Genomic DNA, 14,563 nt, shown 5'->3' with positions numbered 1-14,563 from the left:
CCAATGGGGAATACCTTCGAAGTTGTTACAGGCCATTATAAACCTATAGTCAGCCACCTGGGTTAAGATAAAATTAGGTAACGGCGATAGAACAACAGCAAAAATCCCCACCCATGTCGGCCTCAAGCAGGGATGTGTATTGGCCCCTACCCTTTTCAACATCTTCACCGCGGACCTGGACAAGTGCATCTCGGAGATACAATGTGACCCTCCAAAGTTAGCACACCAAAAAATAAGGAGTATACAGTACGCCGATGACATCGTACTATGCAGCCTGACCTCCCTGGGTCTACAACGTTCAATCATGAAGATGCATGAATACATCAGTGCGCATGGGTTGCTATTTAACTATAACAAAACGAAGATCGTCTGTTTTGCATCACGGCCAGGGAGGCAATCCTTCAAATGGCACATCGCAGGCAACACCATAGAACAAAGTCTCTCTTATAAGTACCTGGGAGTAGTGGTTGACTCAAGGTGGTCATTAAAGGATCACCAATCACATAGAAAAGCTCAGGCTTACAAACTACGGCTCGCTCTAAACTTACTAAAAACAAAATTGAAATGCCCATCCAACTTATACCTGTTGAAGGTGATCGCGGCAAAGTTTTTACCATCCCTCACGTATGGTTCTGATTTATACAGAGGAAAAGATGCAAACTTCTTGAACCTACAACAGTCAGAGCTGTTCAAATTCATCTTTCAGATTCCAAGGTTTGCATCCCAAGCGCAAGTTGGCCTTGAATTCAGGTTACTAAATCAGTACCAAGTCAGACAAGCTGCCACACTAAAAACGTGCTGGAAATTAAGAGCAGCACAAGAGGACACTCTGATGGGTCTCTGTTGGATCGAAATGAACAGCCAAACAAACGCAAAAAACGCATGGAATACGGTACTCGAAGAAGCACTGATAAATCTCAACATGCAAGAGGCATGGAACACCAATCACACCTTCGCGGCCTTTAAAAAAGCAGCCAACGGTGCGGCAAAGCAAAATTCCTGGATAACAGATAAAGCCGCACTAGCAAAGAAAAAACATGGCTGGATGGTGTTGGCCACGTACGAAAGATGTGCGCCGTAACCTTACTTAGTCAACCACATCGCACCAGTCATCCAACAAATGCTTCTAAGAATACGGCTGGGAACCTACACTTCAAAAGACCCGATCCCTGCATGGAAACAAACATGGCCGACTTCAGTCTGCAGACTATGTGGTAGTGCAGAAGAAACACTGATTCACATATTGTGCATTTGTCCATCCCTGACCCATTTGAGACGTTACTACCTACTCCATATATTTCGTTTAGTCCAAATCAGAACATGTCGCCCGGCTGTTATGTTAGCCCTGAACAGTCACCAGCTGCAGACAGCTTGCAGGGCCGCCAGATTCTTTCAAAAGGCGAGCCTTCTAATACTGAACACTGAAAAAATGGTGACCAACGGCACAAAATGGAGGGCCTGAAGTGCAACGAATGGCTCAGCACACAGATAAAGTAACACCGCTTTTAAAGAAAATATGGAATGTCAATGTTTTTTTTTATCCAATGTCAGTTCGAATATATATATATATTTTTTAATGTATCAAAATTGTAAAGGTTTTAATTAACCATATACAATAAACTTTACTTACTTACTTCTCAGTTCAACGTTCTGATTCCCGATCTCTCATTTGTTCATATAGGACATTGCTGTTGTTTTATCAGTCAGGACTAAAGAACAAGTTACTTACCTTCGGTAACGATCTGTAAGAAACAGTAGTTAGTATTAGATTCCTTACCTTAGAATATCCCCAGGCGTCAGTCTGGATCCGGAAACTTTTGCGTAGCAATACCCCTGCGCGTCGGTAGGCGTCGTCTGCAGGCGTCCCCTGCGGCTCCGCGTCCGTCGTCGGCGTCGTGCGCCGTGATGACGTCGCTGGAGTATATAGACGCCGCCTCCGCGCGCTGACGTCAGTTCTTTGTACACAGCTTTTCCGCGCCAGAACACGCAGAGCCATGTGAGAACCAACACTGGTGCCATTTGAAACTAGGGTCCTGAAAGGGATGTCCTTAACCCTAGGTATCAGTTCGCAGAACGGGGAGGATGGGTGGGGCGGTAAGGAATCTAATACTAACTACTGTTTCTTACAGATATATCGTTACAGAAGGTAAGTAACTTGTTCATCTGAAAGAAACAGGTTAGTATTAGATTCCTTACCTTAGAATAGATACCCCAGCAATACCAACCCCGGAGGTGGGTCTGCGAACCAATACAATCCTACACCAGAAAGTCCTGGAGGACCGAACGGCCAAAGAAGCCATCCCTCCGGACTTGACTGTCCAGGCAGTAGTGCCTCGCAAAGGTGTGCAGCGAGGCCCACGTAGCCGCCTGGCAAATGTCCTGCAAAGGGACTCCCCGGCCCAGGGCAGTAGTAGCCGCCGTGGCCCGAGTGGAATGGGCCCTCAGCCCAACAGGAGGCTCCTTCCGAGCCAAAGAGTAGCACGCTTTGATGCACAGAACGACCCACAGAGAGATGGTCCGTTTATGTACCGCCCGTCCCTTCTTCGCACCCACGTAGCCAACAAATAGTTGGTCATCCACCCGGAACTGGCGTGTGCGATCCACATAAAATGAAAGCGCACGTTTTGGGTCCAGACGATGGAGCCGCTCTTCATCCTTTGAAGGATGCGGAGGCGGGAAGAAGGAGGGTAAGGTGATGGACTGCCCGATGTGAAAAGCAGAGACTACTTTGGGCAGGAAAGAAGGTCTAGTTCTCAGAACCACCTTGTCTGGATGAATGGACATGAAAGGAGGTTTGACAGAAAGAGCCTGGAGCTCACTCACCCTCCTGGCAGAGGTGATGGCAACCAGGAAGGCCGTCTTTAAAGTCAGGAGACGGAGAGGACAGGAATGAAGTGGCTCAAAGGGAGCGCACATCAAGAAGGTCAGAACCAGGTTCAAGTCCCACTGAGGCATCACGAACGGAACAGGTGGATACATGTGCGTGATGCCCTTCAAGAATCTCGTTACAATAGGGGACTTGAACAAAGAAGGTTGATCAGGCAGCCTTAGAAATGCCGAAAGGGAAGAAAGGTAGCCCTTGATAGTGCCCAGAGACGAGCCCTGCTGGGCAAGAGAGAGAAGAAAGAGGAGAACCTCGGAAAGAGGGGCAGAGAGAGGGTCCACAGCCTTTGCTGTGCACCATGCCACAAATCTGTTCCACCGGCAGGCGTATACCGACTTTGTGGAGGGACGCCTGGCTGCCAGAATCACATCACAAACCTCAGGAGGCAAGTCAAATGGCCTCAACTGTCGCCGCTCAATCTCCACGCATGGAGGTGGAGACTGGACAGGTTCGGGTGGAGGACCGTCCCCTGCTGCTGCGACAGAAGGTCCTCCCGAAGGGGCAGGCGGATCGAGGGACCGACTGACATGCTGAGTAGCTCGGGATACCAGTACCTTCGAGCCCAGTCCGGAGCCACAAGGATAACTTGGGCCCGGTCGCGCCTGATCTTCTTCAGCACTCTGGGCAGAAGTGGTATAGGCGGAAAGGCGTACAACAGACCGCAGCTCCACTCGCGCCGAAAGGCGTCGCCGAGCGAGTGCCGTCTTGGAAACTCCAACGCGCAGAACTGATGACATTGCGCGTTCTCTTCTGTGGCGAATAGATCTAACCAAGGCTCTCCCCATTGCAGAAAGAGGCCTTTCGCCACGTCCGAGTTCAGACGCCATTCGTGATCCACCGAGCACCGACGGCTGAGTTCGTCCGCCCTGGCGTTCAGAGAACCTGCCAGGTGTTGAACCGTCAGAATCACGCCCTGACGTTCCAGCCATTGCCAGAGACGCAGAGCCTCCTGGCAAAGGGTCCACGACCCCACTCCGCCCTGCTTGTTGCAGTACCACATGGCGGTGGTGTTGTCCGTGAACACCTGCACTACACTCCCGTTGACAATGGGGAGGAATGCCTTCAGTGCTAGGCGAATCGCCCGCAGCTCCAACATGTTGATGTGGAGCCGGGACTCCGCCGGAGACCAGATGCCTCTGATCTCCGCCTCTCCCAAGTGGCCTCCCCAGCCCTGGAGGGACTCGTCCGTCACAACAACGTGCTCCGGTTGGGGAAGGGAGAGGGATCTGCCTCTGACCCAATCGCGGTCCGTAAGCCACCACTGCAACTGTCTCGCAGTGCCCTCCGAGATCAGGACATGATCGGATAGGTTGCCTTGATGCTGGGCCCACTGAAACTTCAGGTCCCACTGCAGAGCCCGCATCCGCCACCCGGCGTGATGCACCAGAAGGATGCAGGAAGCCATCAGCCCCAGCAGCCGCAGCGTCAACCTGACCGAAACCCGGGAGAACGGCTGAAAGATCGGAATCAGAGCCTGTATATCCCGGACCCGCCGTTCCGGAGGATAAACCCGAAACTGCGCCGAGTCGAGAACCGCTCCGATGAAAAGGAGCTTTTGAGAGGGACACAGGTGTGATTTCGGCACATTGATGGAAAACCCCAGCTCGTGCAGGAGGTCTGCCGTCATCTGAAGGTGGTGGACGACTGTCTGGGGCGAGCCCGCCTTCAACAACCAGTCGTCGAGGTAGGGGAAGACTGAAACCCCTAACCGGCGCAGATGAGCTGCGACCACCGCCATCACTTTCGTGAACACCCGTGGGGCGCTGGTAAGGCCGAAGGGGAGCACGATAAACTGAAAATGCTCCTGGCCTACCGTGAACCGCAGGTAACGCCGGTGGGCCGGCAGGACAGGGATGTGAAAATACGCATCCTGCAAGTCCAACGCTACCATCCAGTCTTGCGGGTCTAGAGCAGCCAAGACCTGATCCAATGTCAACATCTTGAACTTCTCCTTCCGGAGGAAGCCGTTGACGTTCCTTAGGTCCAAGATAGGACGTAGGCCCCCCTTGTCCTTCTTGGGTACCAGAAAGTAGTGGGAATAGCAACCACACCCTACTTCTGGCCCAGGAACGCGCTCAATGGTCCCCTTGGCCAAGAGGGCCGTAACTTCCTCCTGCAGAAGTGTCAAGTGGTCCTCCGACACACGGTGGTTCTGCAGTGGCATGGCTGGAGGAGTGGTCTCGAAGGGGAGGGAGTAGCCCCTTCGGACGAGCTGCAGCACCCACCTGTCCGATGTGATAGTGCGCCAGCGGGAGTGGTGATGGCGAACCCTGCCACCCACTGGCGTCACATGGGCCTGAAAGCTCGGACTAGGAGGATTTGGAGGCTGATGCTGCGGGGGGAGGTGTGGTCTGACCTCGCCGTTGTCCCCGACCGCCTCCACGGCGGAATCCACGGCCGCCACCGCGTTGAGAAGTGTTCTGCGGTGCGTGGCTGGCAGCACGTGTGGGACCGCCCCTTCCTTGGCCACGAAAGGAGCGAAACGAACCCGTTTGCTGGCGCTGGGTCGAGAGACCCAAGGACTTGGCCGTGACCCTGGAGTCCTTGAAGCGCTCCAGCGCGTGGTCCGCTTTGTCGCCAAACAGGCGACTGCCATCGAACGGCATGTCCATCAAAGTATTTTGGACATCCGCCGAAAAGTTGGCGGACCTCAGCCAGGCGTGGCGACGAATCGCCACCGTCGTGGACATCGCTCTGCCCAGCGAGTCGGTCGTATCAAGACCACACCTGATGGAATATCGTGCTGCGTCTCGGCCTTCAATCATAGCCTTGCCGAGCTTTGCCCGTACCTCCTGCGGGCATTCCGGCAGACACTCCGCGACCGTATCCCACAGAGAGTGGGTGTAGCGGCCCAAGAGGCATGCGGTGTTGCAAGACCGCAGTCCCAAACTCAGGGACGAGAAGACCTTTTTCCCATACTGGTCGTACCTCTTTGATTCCCGGTCGGGCGGGGCCGACGGGAATGCGGTCTGGGAAGTTGAGGCCTGGATCACCAGACTCTCAGGGGTGGGATGGGTGGACAGGAACTTGGGGTCGTCCGGACACGGACGGTGGCGTCTGGCCACGTTCCTATCAACAGGCGAACCTGAAGCGGGCCTGGACCACGTGCCTAAAAGAACGTCTGTCAAGGCTTCGTTGAACGGCAGCAGAGGCTCCTGTGGGCATGACTGCGGTTTGAAGACCTCAGTGAGGATGTTAGGCCTCACGACCGCGACGGGGAGCTCAAGGTGTAAAGCCTTGGCAGCCCTCATCAACACCACTGAATAAGCAGCCCCAGCCTCCGAAGCCACAGTAGGAGGCGAGACAAAGCCAGGGTTAGGAGAGTCGTCCAGACCACTGGCGTCACCCAAATCACCTGTCCAGTCCACGTCGTACTGACACTCGCGTGACAGAGGGTCCTCAGACCCCTCCCAACCCTCTCCGTATTCTACATCATCCCCATATTCGGAGTCAACAATGTAGACCGGCTCCTCGGGGTTCATGGGCCCCATCGGCGTCGGACTCGGCGTCGGGCGACGCCGGTCCGACTCCGCGTCCGGAGTCGGAGAGGAAAGGGGGACGGCGCCGCCTGGAGCCGGCGCCGGAGCACCGGCGCGTCGTCGGGGGCAACCCAGATGGAATCGGCGCCGGAGAGGCCGGTAGACCAGCCGGCGTCGACCCTGAAGGACCCTGCGGGGCCAGGGTCGGAGCCGCCGGCGGCGTCGGAGCCGGAGCACCCGACGGCGTCGGGGCAGGGACACCCGGACCGCTAGGGCCCCCAGACGGGAGCACAGGGCCCGAAGGCGCCGTAGGCCCCGTCAGAGGAGACAGTGCCCTCATGGCCATGAGGAACTCCTCTATCTCCTCAAGCGACGCGCCGTGCCCAGGGACCGGAGGGTATGGAGCAGGCCGCGCCGGCGACTCACGTGGAGCCGCGGGGGTGGGGTCACCCGGACCCCCGGCCGCATCGCGCGAGCGTCGGGGGTACGATGACGACGCCCCGACTTCTTGTGTTTCCTACCTGAGGAACCAGAGGAATGGTGACGACTTCCGGAGCGTTCGCGATGGCTCCGCGACCGCTCCCTCGACCGCTCCCTCGACCTCCGGCCGGACCGGGACCGCTCATGACGTGGGGCCGACACCCGCAGTTCGAGTAGCTTGCGGGACCGCTCCCACCTAGCCTTACTCGTCAGGGCCCGGCAATCGACGCAGTCGTCCACGGCGTGGTCGGGGCCTAGACACCGGAGGCAGAGTCGGTGATGATCCGTGACCGACATCGTGCGGTCACAGCTGTCACAGTTCTTAAAACCGGGCATCCTACCGGCACCGAAATAAGAAGCAAAGATTCACAAAAAACTTTGGTCAAAAGACCGGAGTACTGCACTTCTCGGATCTGCGCTAACTGGCGCGGAAAAAAAGAAGAACTGACGTCAGCGCGCGGAGGCGGCGTCTATATACTCCAGCGACATCATCACGGCGCACGACGCGGACGACGGACGCGGAGCCGCAGGGGACGCCTGCAGACGACGCCTACCGACGCGCAGGGGTACTGCTACGCAAAAGTTTCCGGATCCAGACTGACGCCTGGGGATATTCTAAGGTAAGGAATCTAATACTAACCTGTTTCTTTCAGATATATGTTTCACCGAGAACCTGATTCATGGAAAGATATCCAGACGAGCCTGATATCCAACAGACTTACATAGAGTTGTCATTGTGGGTACAACCACAGGCCACTCCCAGGTCTCTCTCCCATGTGAGGTTCCATGATGGAATATATAACAACAGTCTTCAGCTGAGTCTAACAATCTGATACAGCAAAATCTTGGCCTGTGTCAAACAAATAAGATCTTGACACATGGAAACAACACTCAATCCTTTATAAGTTGATATGATGTGTTTATTTCATTCCCAATCGCTACTGTCAAGACCTCATCTTTAGCTTTGCCTGAGGTACCAAAAGAGAGAAGGGAGTAGGCGAAGTAGGCCAAGTAGAAGCCATGCTATATGGCTGAGATTAACCACTGTTTGCACTTAATCGTTCCTGGAGAGGTTTGTGGATATCAGGTTGAATTTTGGCAAAGTTCTTGAAAATCCGAAATTATATAGCTGATGCACAGCTATGCAAAGTGCAAAGGCCAAACACTACTTTCTATAATGAATCCTTGACTGTTACTCCTGCCAGCAACATAGAAAAGACTCTAGGTGCTGATAACAAGCTAAATAGAAGTAACATGAGCTAATAAAGTTGGTGTGACTGCAACAGTGGCTGGGGAGACTGACACTGCCGATACACCAGCCCCCTAGAGTAGCCTCAGAATTTCTTCCGCTGGCGAGGGATTTGTTTGAGGGGTTAAGAGACGCAGGGAGCATACTGTGGCTCTACTTCTTTAAAATGTTCCAAGACAGAATCAGCTTTTTTGCCACTGAAGGTCTAGCCTCGACAGAGGCCTGTACGTCTTCGCAGAATCCTTAAGAATGCATTCAAGCATGGCGCTGGAGCAGCAAAATCGTGTCAACAGCACTTTCGAGATAATTAGTAGTATCAAGGCCAGCACAAACCACATATTGACTGCATCTTGACCATCCTTAATGGTTTGAACCAGTGAGGCCCTAGGTACTTCTGGAATCACCTGCACGATCTCACTAGTTATGCCCCAATAAACAGAAAGAACTGGCTGATCTCAATGCCAGGGTGGCAATAGAGAACATTTGTTTTCTTAATGCCTCAATCCTCTTAGACTCCTTATCCAGGTAGGTAGTGGGAAAGGAACTGGAGTTCACCTTGCTGGTTGGAGGCTGAATAGACTCTCTAGATAAGGACGCTTAGTGAGAAAATCCGGGTCGCCAGGCACCCATTTGTGACGACTGGACACCAGGTCAGTTATAGGTCCAAGATCTAAACTGCCCATTGAATTACCACTGCAAATGATGCCCTCTCATCCGCTGAAGGCCCAACTGGCAAGCTTAACTATGTATCAGGGGCAGTATCAGGCGACAGCCCTCTTGTAGATCTAAGTAAAAATTGTTATTATCATAATAATGGGGTAAATCATCCCCCATCTCACCATCATCATATTTGGATGGGGGCAAGCTTGGATCAGGATCGAGCCAAAAATGTAATAGAGCCTATAAGCACGCATCCGCCGGGCATAGGATTGTAATCAGGCTGTATGGTACTGGATGTTCTTTAGTAAGTTTGTAGCGCAACATCAGGATCGTGATAATGTTGGTTCCAAGTAAGGCATTGGAGCCAGCACCAGATACTCCGCTGGCACCACTGGTACTGGGAAAGAGGGACAAATGCGGGCTGTGGAGCCAGGTTGAAAGTCTGTACTGGAGCCGGTATGGAGTCAGTAACAGGTCCTATGGGGCCAGAGAGTGCAGATGACGGATCATCCAACGGTAACTAAACTAGGAACCGCAGAGGATCCTTGAGACCTAAAGGTGCGCCAGAGGTAGCTTGAAAAGTGCCAAATGTCTACAGCAGGCTTTTCCAACAAGTACTCACGAGCTACTGGTAGTTCACCAGCAACCTGTAAGTAGCTCTCTTGTGTGCATCCCAACCTATAAAATTTGAAAGCTTTTGCTTAGATTAGTAATTTAATGTATACCAAAAATGAAAGTGTATATTTGAGACAAAAAATATGTGCATTTGCAGAACTCATAAGATGATGTTTGGAGAAAAATGGTTGTATTTCCAAAATATATTTCGATCTGATATTTGAGTGATAAATCAGGTGGCAATGGAGGGCATTGCAGCTATAGGTGATATGTACTACCAATGTTGAGGTCTTCCAAACTGATAAAGCAATTATTACATCAGTGCTGGAAACCAAGTTTGGTGCAATGAGATGATCACATCTTGCATGGGGTGGCTGCTAGTAGAATCTTATTTGATGTGGTCACACTACAACAATAATATTATGAGTAGATCTGGATGATTTTCATTGAACATAATTTGCTGGAATGCACTCCCTCCAGAAACCAGGCTTATCTCCTCCACTGCATTTTTAAAGAAAGAAGTAAAAGCTATCCTCATGGCTAAATTCACCTGAACTTTTACTTTGGATCTATTGGAGACTCTGCACCTATTTATACTATTTGTTTATCTTATTGTCTATTTGTACTATTTGATTATTTGATTGACTATGCTCCTTCATGTACCTACCCTATTTTGCTACTCATTTATTACCTACAACTATTTTGTACTCAAAAAGTCTGTTAATCACTCTCTTGTTTTTTCCTACCCCTTGTTTATGTAAAGCGCTCTGATATCTGCAAAGATCTTGTTCGCGCTATATAAAACTTTCAAAATAAAATAAAAAATAAATATTAAAAATGATGGAGACCCCTGGTCTACAGCATGGCATCCTTAAAGTCTTATATATGCTACAGTGTCTCAGATAGCCCAGGGAATTTGGAGCACACCAGGAACAACTGAGGAATCAGCTCTGCAACCGGCGATCTTGAGAAAGACCGACTAACACTGTGACGCCTTATCTTTGTATACAGAATGACAGGATGGGGATTGAGCCTTATGCTTACGTTTTGAATTCAATTTTGACTTACTAAAGGACTTCAACCACAAAGTTGATCTCTCACAGAAATTACTTCGGAAGTGGGAGTCAATCTGTGTACTTTACTAGGATCTACATGAGAGCCAAAACTTCCTTTTGTATTCAGCAACATACAGCTTTGCTTCTCGGTCCCAGATGGCTTTTGGTAAATGAGGGCACACTTGTTGCACATACTCAAGTTGTGTACCGAGATCAAACACAAGAGAAACAGCTCATGCGGGTCCATGACAGAAATATGTCTTCTACAGTTATGCCTCTTAAGAGGGAATAATGTTCTCTAGCACACTAGATTTTTCTGTTTCAGGACTCGTTGGAAGGCTAACTAAATTGGGAGCGGAGCTCTTGATCTTCATCAAAAGTCTTAGTAAGGCCAGAACTGATATCAGTGCACAGGATTGGCACACAGATGCACAATGCCATTTAGTGGCACGCAGGAGCATTACTAGTGAGAGCTTTCTGGAGCCAATCTAGCACCTGGAAATTTTCCATCATGAGGAATCTGGGGTTAGAAGTATACATCAGACAGTATTTTTTTGAAGTTGGTGAAGAACCGATACAAATCTTTAGGGGGACTTTCGGATGCAGGTCAAAGGGCATCAGAAAAAGGACCTGAGATTAGAGCACAGGGCTGGGGCCTATACATGGTTCCAGGCCATCACTTTTGGAGACAGGAGGAAGCTGCTGTGAAGTCAGATGGTCCTACATATAAGTATAGCAGAACAACTGCTGGAATTAGTTTCCTGATCCAGTCTGGCACCTGCAGGGATTTGAAAGGTGAGGAATTTATGGTTAGAAGTAGCCATCATAATTCTGACTAGTTCCACAAACGGCGAGTTGCTGTAGCCCATGAGACTATGATTTAAGACTAGGACACTGGAGATGTGCTGATGTGGGTCTATATCTATAAAAGGGACATCTCGACTACTTAAGAGAGGACAGAAGCTGCCCTAACCCCGAGGACAAGAGCAAGGCTGAGTTGACTGAGACCCGCTCTAAAGACACTTGAGGAATTGAGAAAGCTCAAGAGTCTAAAAAGTTGTGAAGTCAACGTGGCCATAGCTTGACTGAATGACAACTGAATGAGCTGAGCTTCAAGCATATGCTTAGCTGTATCTATTGGTTGGTCTTCAATGTGACTTGGCTTACTTTACAATGTTAGCATCTCAGAAAGAGCACCCCAATCGTATATTTGAGCTTACTTAAATGTGTGTTACATTTTGACATAAAACAATGAATGCACACATGATGAAAACATGTCTTTATATTTTCAAAATAATTTCGAAAACATGTGAACGTTCTTTTCAGTTCCAAATGGACTGAAATGTTATTCTTACCTTCTCCAGGCGCAGAAGAACTTGAAGCAGACTTCTTGTTGACTACTGCATAAACAGTCTCTGGTCTGCAGGTAAAAGATGACATTTATTTACCATATTAAAAATAGCCTCAAGTAACGTAAGTGCAGATATGCCAGCACAACCCAATGACACAACCTTTACTAGAAAAGATGGAAATAAGAATAATGCTGGGGAGTTCAATGAAGAAGAAATTTCATATGCTACATGTGCAAGCCTAATTCTATACTGGCTATCCAGCTGAACTTTGAAGATAACACCATCAATATATGAGTCTCAGCAAGCATCTAAAACAATTACTGGGCTGAGGCAAAAGGGAAACTACTTAAAAGTGGGAACTATACCCAAAGACGGCATTGGACATTCCTTTGAAAGTAGAAAAAAGTACATTGTAGTGTTTTAAGAACCATAAGGCATTGTAACGGAATGTTTGGCACCCTAAACATACAGAACGTTATTAATCAAACTACTAACCAAACGACTAAGGGTCTGACTTTGGGATCCAGAAGACATCAATTCTTCATGCAAACACAGCGGGAGCAAAGCAGTTATCTGGGGTATAGGCAATTTGTATTCGTAGGTAGGTAGCTTAGCCTTTAAAAATCCAAAGTGCTATTTTTCGTTCTTGAAAAAAAACAAATATTACCAAAATATAAGTAAAAAAGACAATGCCTAAGAGTTTTCACTGCATCACAAAGCGAATTTTGCTTTCAATTGTTAAAATGACTTGAATTAATATCGTAACTGTTCTATCACACTAAAGACAAGATGTGACAGGGTGGAGCCTTGTGTGATGTCAGAATGCAATAGTCTGAGGTACGTATGCCTACTGTCGCACCCCACCATTTTTTTTCTTTTAGGCTATTCTAGTTAGATTTTCCTACCCACCAGAGTTGGGCATATGTAATGTAATGTAAGCAGTTTTATATAGCCATCCTGCTGTGGCAGAATAGAAAATGGACAGGAGAGACATGTGGAGGACAACAGACATGCCAGAGAACTGGCAGGGTTCAGAAGGGCCTTACCCTGTTCCCTAACCTTTCCTATATCAGTACACCCACACCCACACCCACACAGAAGCTGTAGGATTTAGAACAAGTTACTTACCTTCAATACTACTCTTTCTGATACGAGACTTTTCTTTTGAATACTCCCCAAGTGGCAGACTGGATCCTGGTCAGACTGGATTCTTAAACTTTTCAGCAGTACCTCTGCTCACAAGAAGGTGGTACTTTGCGGCTCTGCACTGCACCGTTTCAATACAGAACTGACATTCAGGGCCTATATAAGCACCACTCCCGTGCGCTAACGTCAGTTGCTTTTGAGACAGTTCATGCCTCCAGACGCAGAACCCCAAAAGCAAATTGTAGGCAGTGTTCAGGTTTCTAGACTTGGGATCGTATTAATTGGTAGAGTAAAAACACAGAAGAGAGAGGATGGGAGGGTTGGTGAATAATCTGTACCTGGGTACAATCCATACCAGAAAGAGTGTTACCGAAGTTAAGTAATTTGATCTTCTGATAGAGACTTTAGCAACCTCATCACAGACTTCACCATCAACTCCAAGGACTTTGAACTACTCTGTAACCTCAACTTCCACCTCAAGGACTCAATGGACCTGTGCTCCACAGCCCCCCTGAAAGCATGAATATTATCTGACTCACCCACCTCATCATAGATCATACACACATTGCAGGATATACCCTGGATCCAATCTTCACCACGTGCGACAAGATCACCGACAAGATCACCTACAACCCCACCTCACAACTCATATGGACAGACCACTCCATCATAAACTTCGAAAAGAAAGTCAAACACACCCACAATCATTAACTTACCCAGCCCAAGCTGCAACAAAGTAACAGAGGCACACCGGCTCAAAGTCCTCAAAACAGCCCAAACCAACCCCACCAGTTACCTCGCCGAGAAAGTCACCAAGTTCATCGAATGGATCAAGAACTGCACAGACTTCCTCAGGTCCATCAAAAGCAAGAAACAAACTAGCTGGTATCCTCAGGACATCTGAAAATCTAAATGCTATTGCAAGCAGTGAGAAAAAAATGGAGAACCAGCCACAACACTGACGTCAGAACCACCTATAAGGCCACACTCAGTCTCTACAACCAACTTATGAGAGACACCAGAGGAAGGGCACTAAAGTATGAACAGAGGCGAGCTCCAACAACTGCAAGGAGATCATCACAATTATCAAAGAATTCACCACTCCTGAGGCTGCAGCCAACACCATCCCCCCTCCACAGGAACTCTGCGACAAGTTATCAAGTTACTTTCAAAGCAAAAAAGAGAAGATCTACAGCAACTCTGAACAATCAGGCCAAAAAGATATCATCACCAACATGACCACCACTAACCAAGGGACTGAATAGAAAATGTTCAAAGACACTGCAGCGCCCATAAAAACGGTACACGTCATGGATCCTATAGCCTCACGCCTTTACCACCAATCAGCAGTTTCCTCACCCAACATCAGCGCCACCATCAAATCTGCCAATTTCCTAGAAGACTGGAAACATGCAGAAGTCAACGCCATCCTCCAAAAACCACTGGCTGACCGTAGCAAGCAGAGTATCACCTCGAACACCTCAAATTACTGGACCAAACTCAATCAGGATTTCAGAGCAAACACAGCACAAAAACAGCACTTACTGTGGTCACAGACTACATCCATGCTATAAAGGACTGGGAAAAAACGCAGCCCTCATTCTACTCGATCTCTCCATAGCCTTCGAGACAGTCTCCCACCA

The 14,563-nt window shown here is 49.2% G+C and overlaps 1 protein-coding gene across 8 annotated transcripts in view; it reads right to left on the bottom strand.

Moving 5' to 3' along the window:
* ITSN2 (intersectin 2) overlaps positions 1 to 14,563 on the bottom strand; it is a 1,402,222-nt gene that overhangs the window by 491,252 nt on the left and 896,407 nt on the right. For all 8 annotated transcript variants that reach the window (XM_078647702.1, XM_078647706.1, XM_078647705.1 and 5 more), the window contains one exon: positions 11,778 to 11,842. In XM_078647702.1, coding sequence (XP_078503828.1) covers positions 11,778 to 11,842 — 65 coding nt within the window. The remainder of the gene's footprint in view (positions 1 to 11,777; positions 11,843 to 14,563) is intronic.

The sequence above is a fragment of the Lissotriton helveticus genome, chromosome 6 (genome assembly GCF_964261635.1).
Source record: "Lissotriton helveticus chromosome 6, aLisHel1.1, whole genome shotgun sequence".
In the NCBI taxonomy this organism is placed as follows: Eukaryota; Metazoa; Chordata; class Amphibia; order Caudata; family Salamandridae; genus Lissotriton; species Lissotriton helveticus.
Note: the sequence above shows the minus strand (reverse complement) of the source record. Positions and strands in the feature narration are given on the sequence as shown.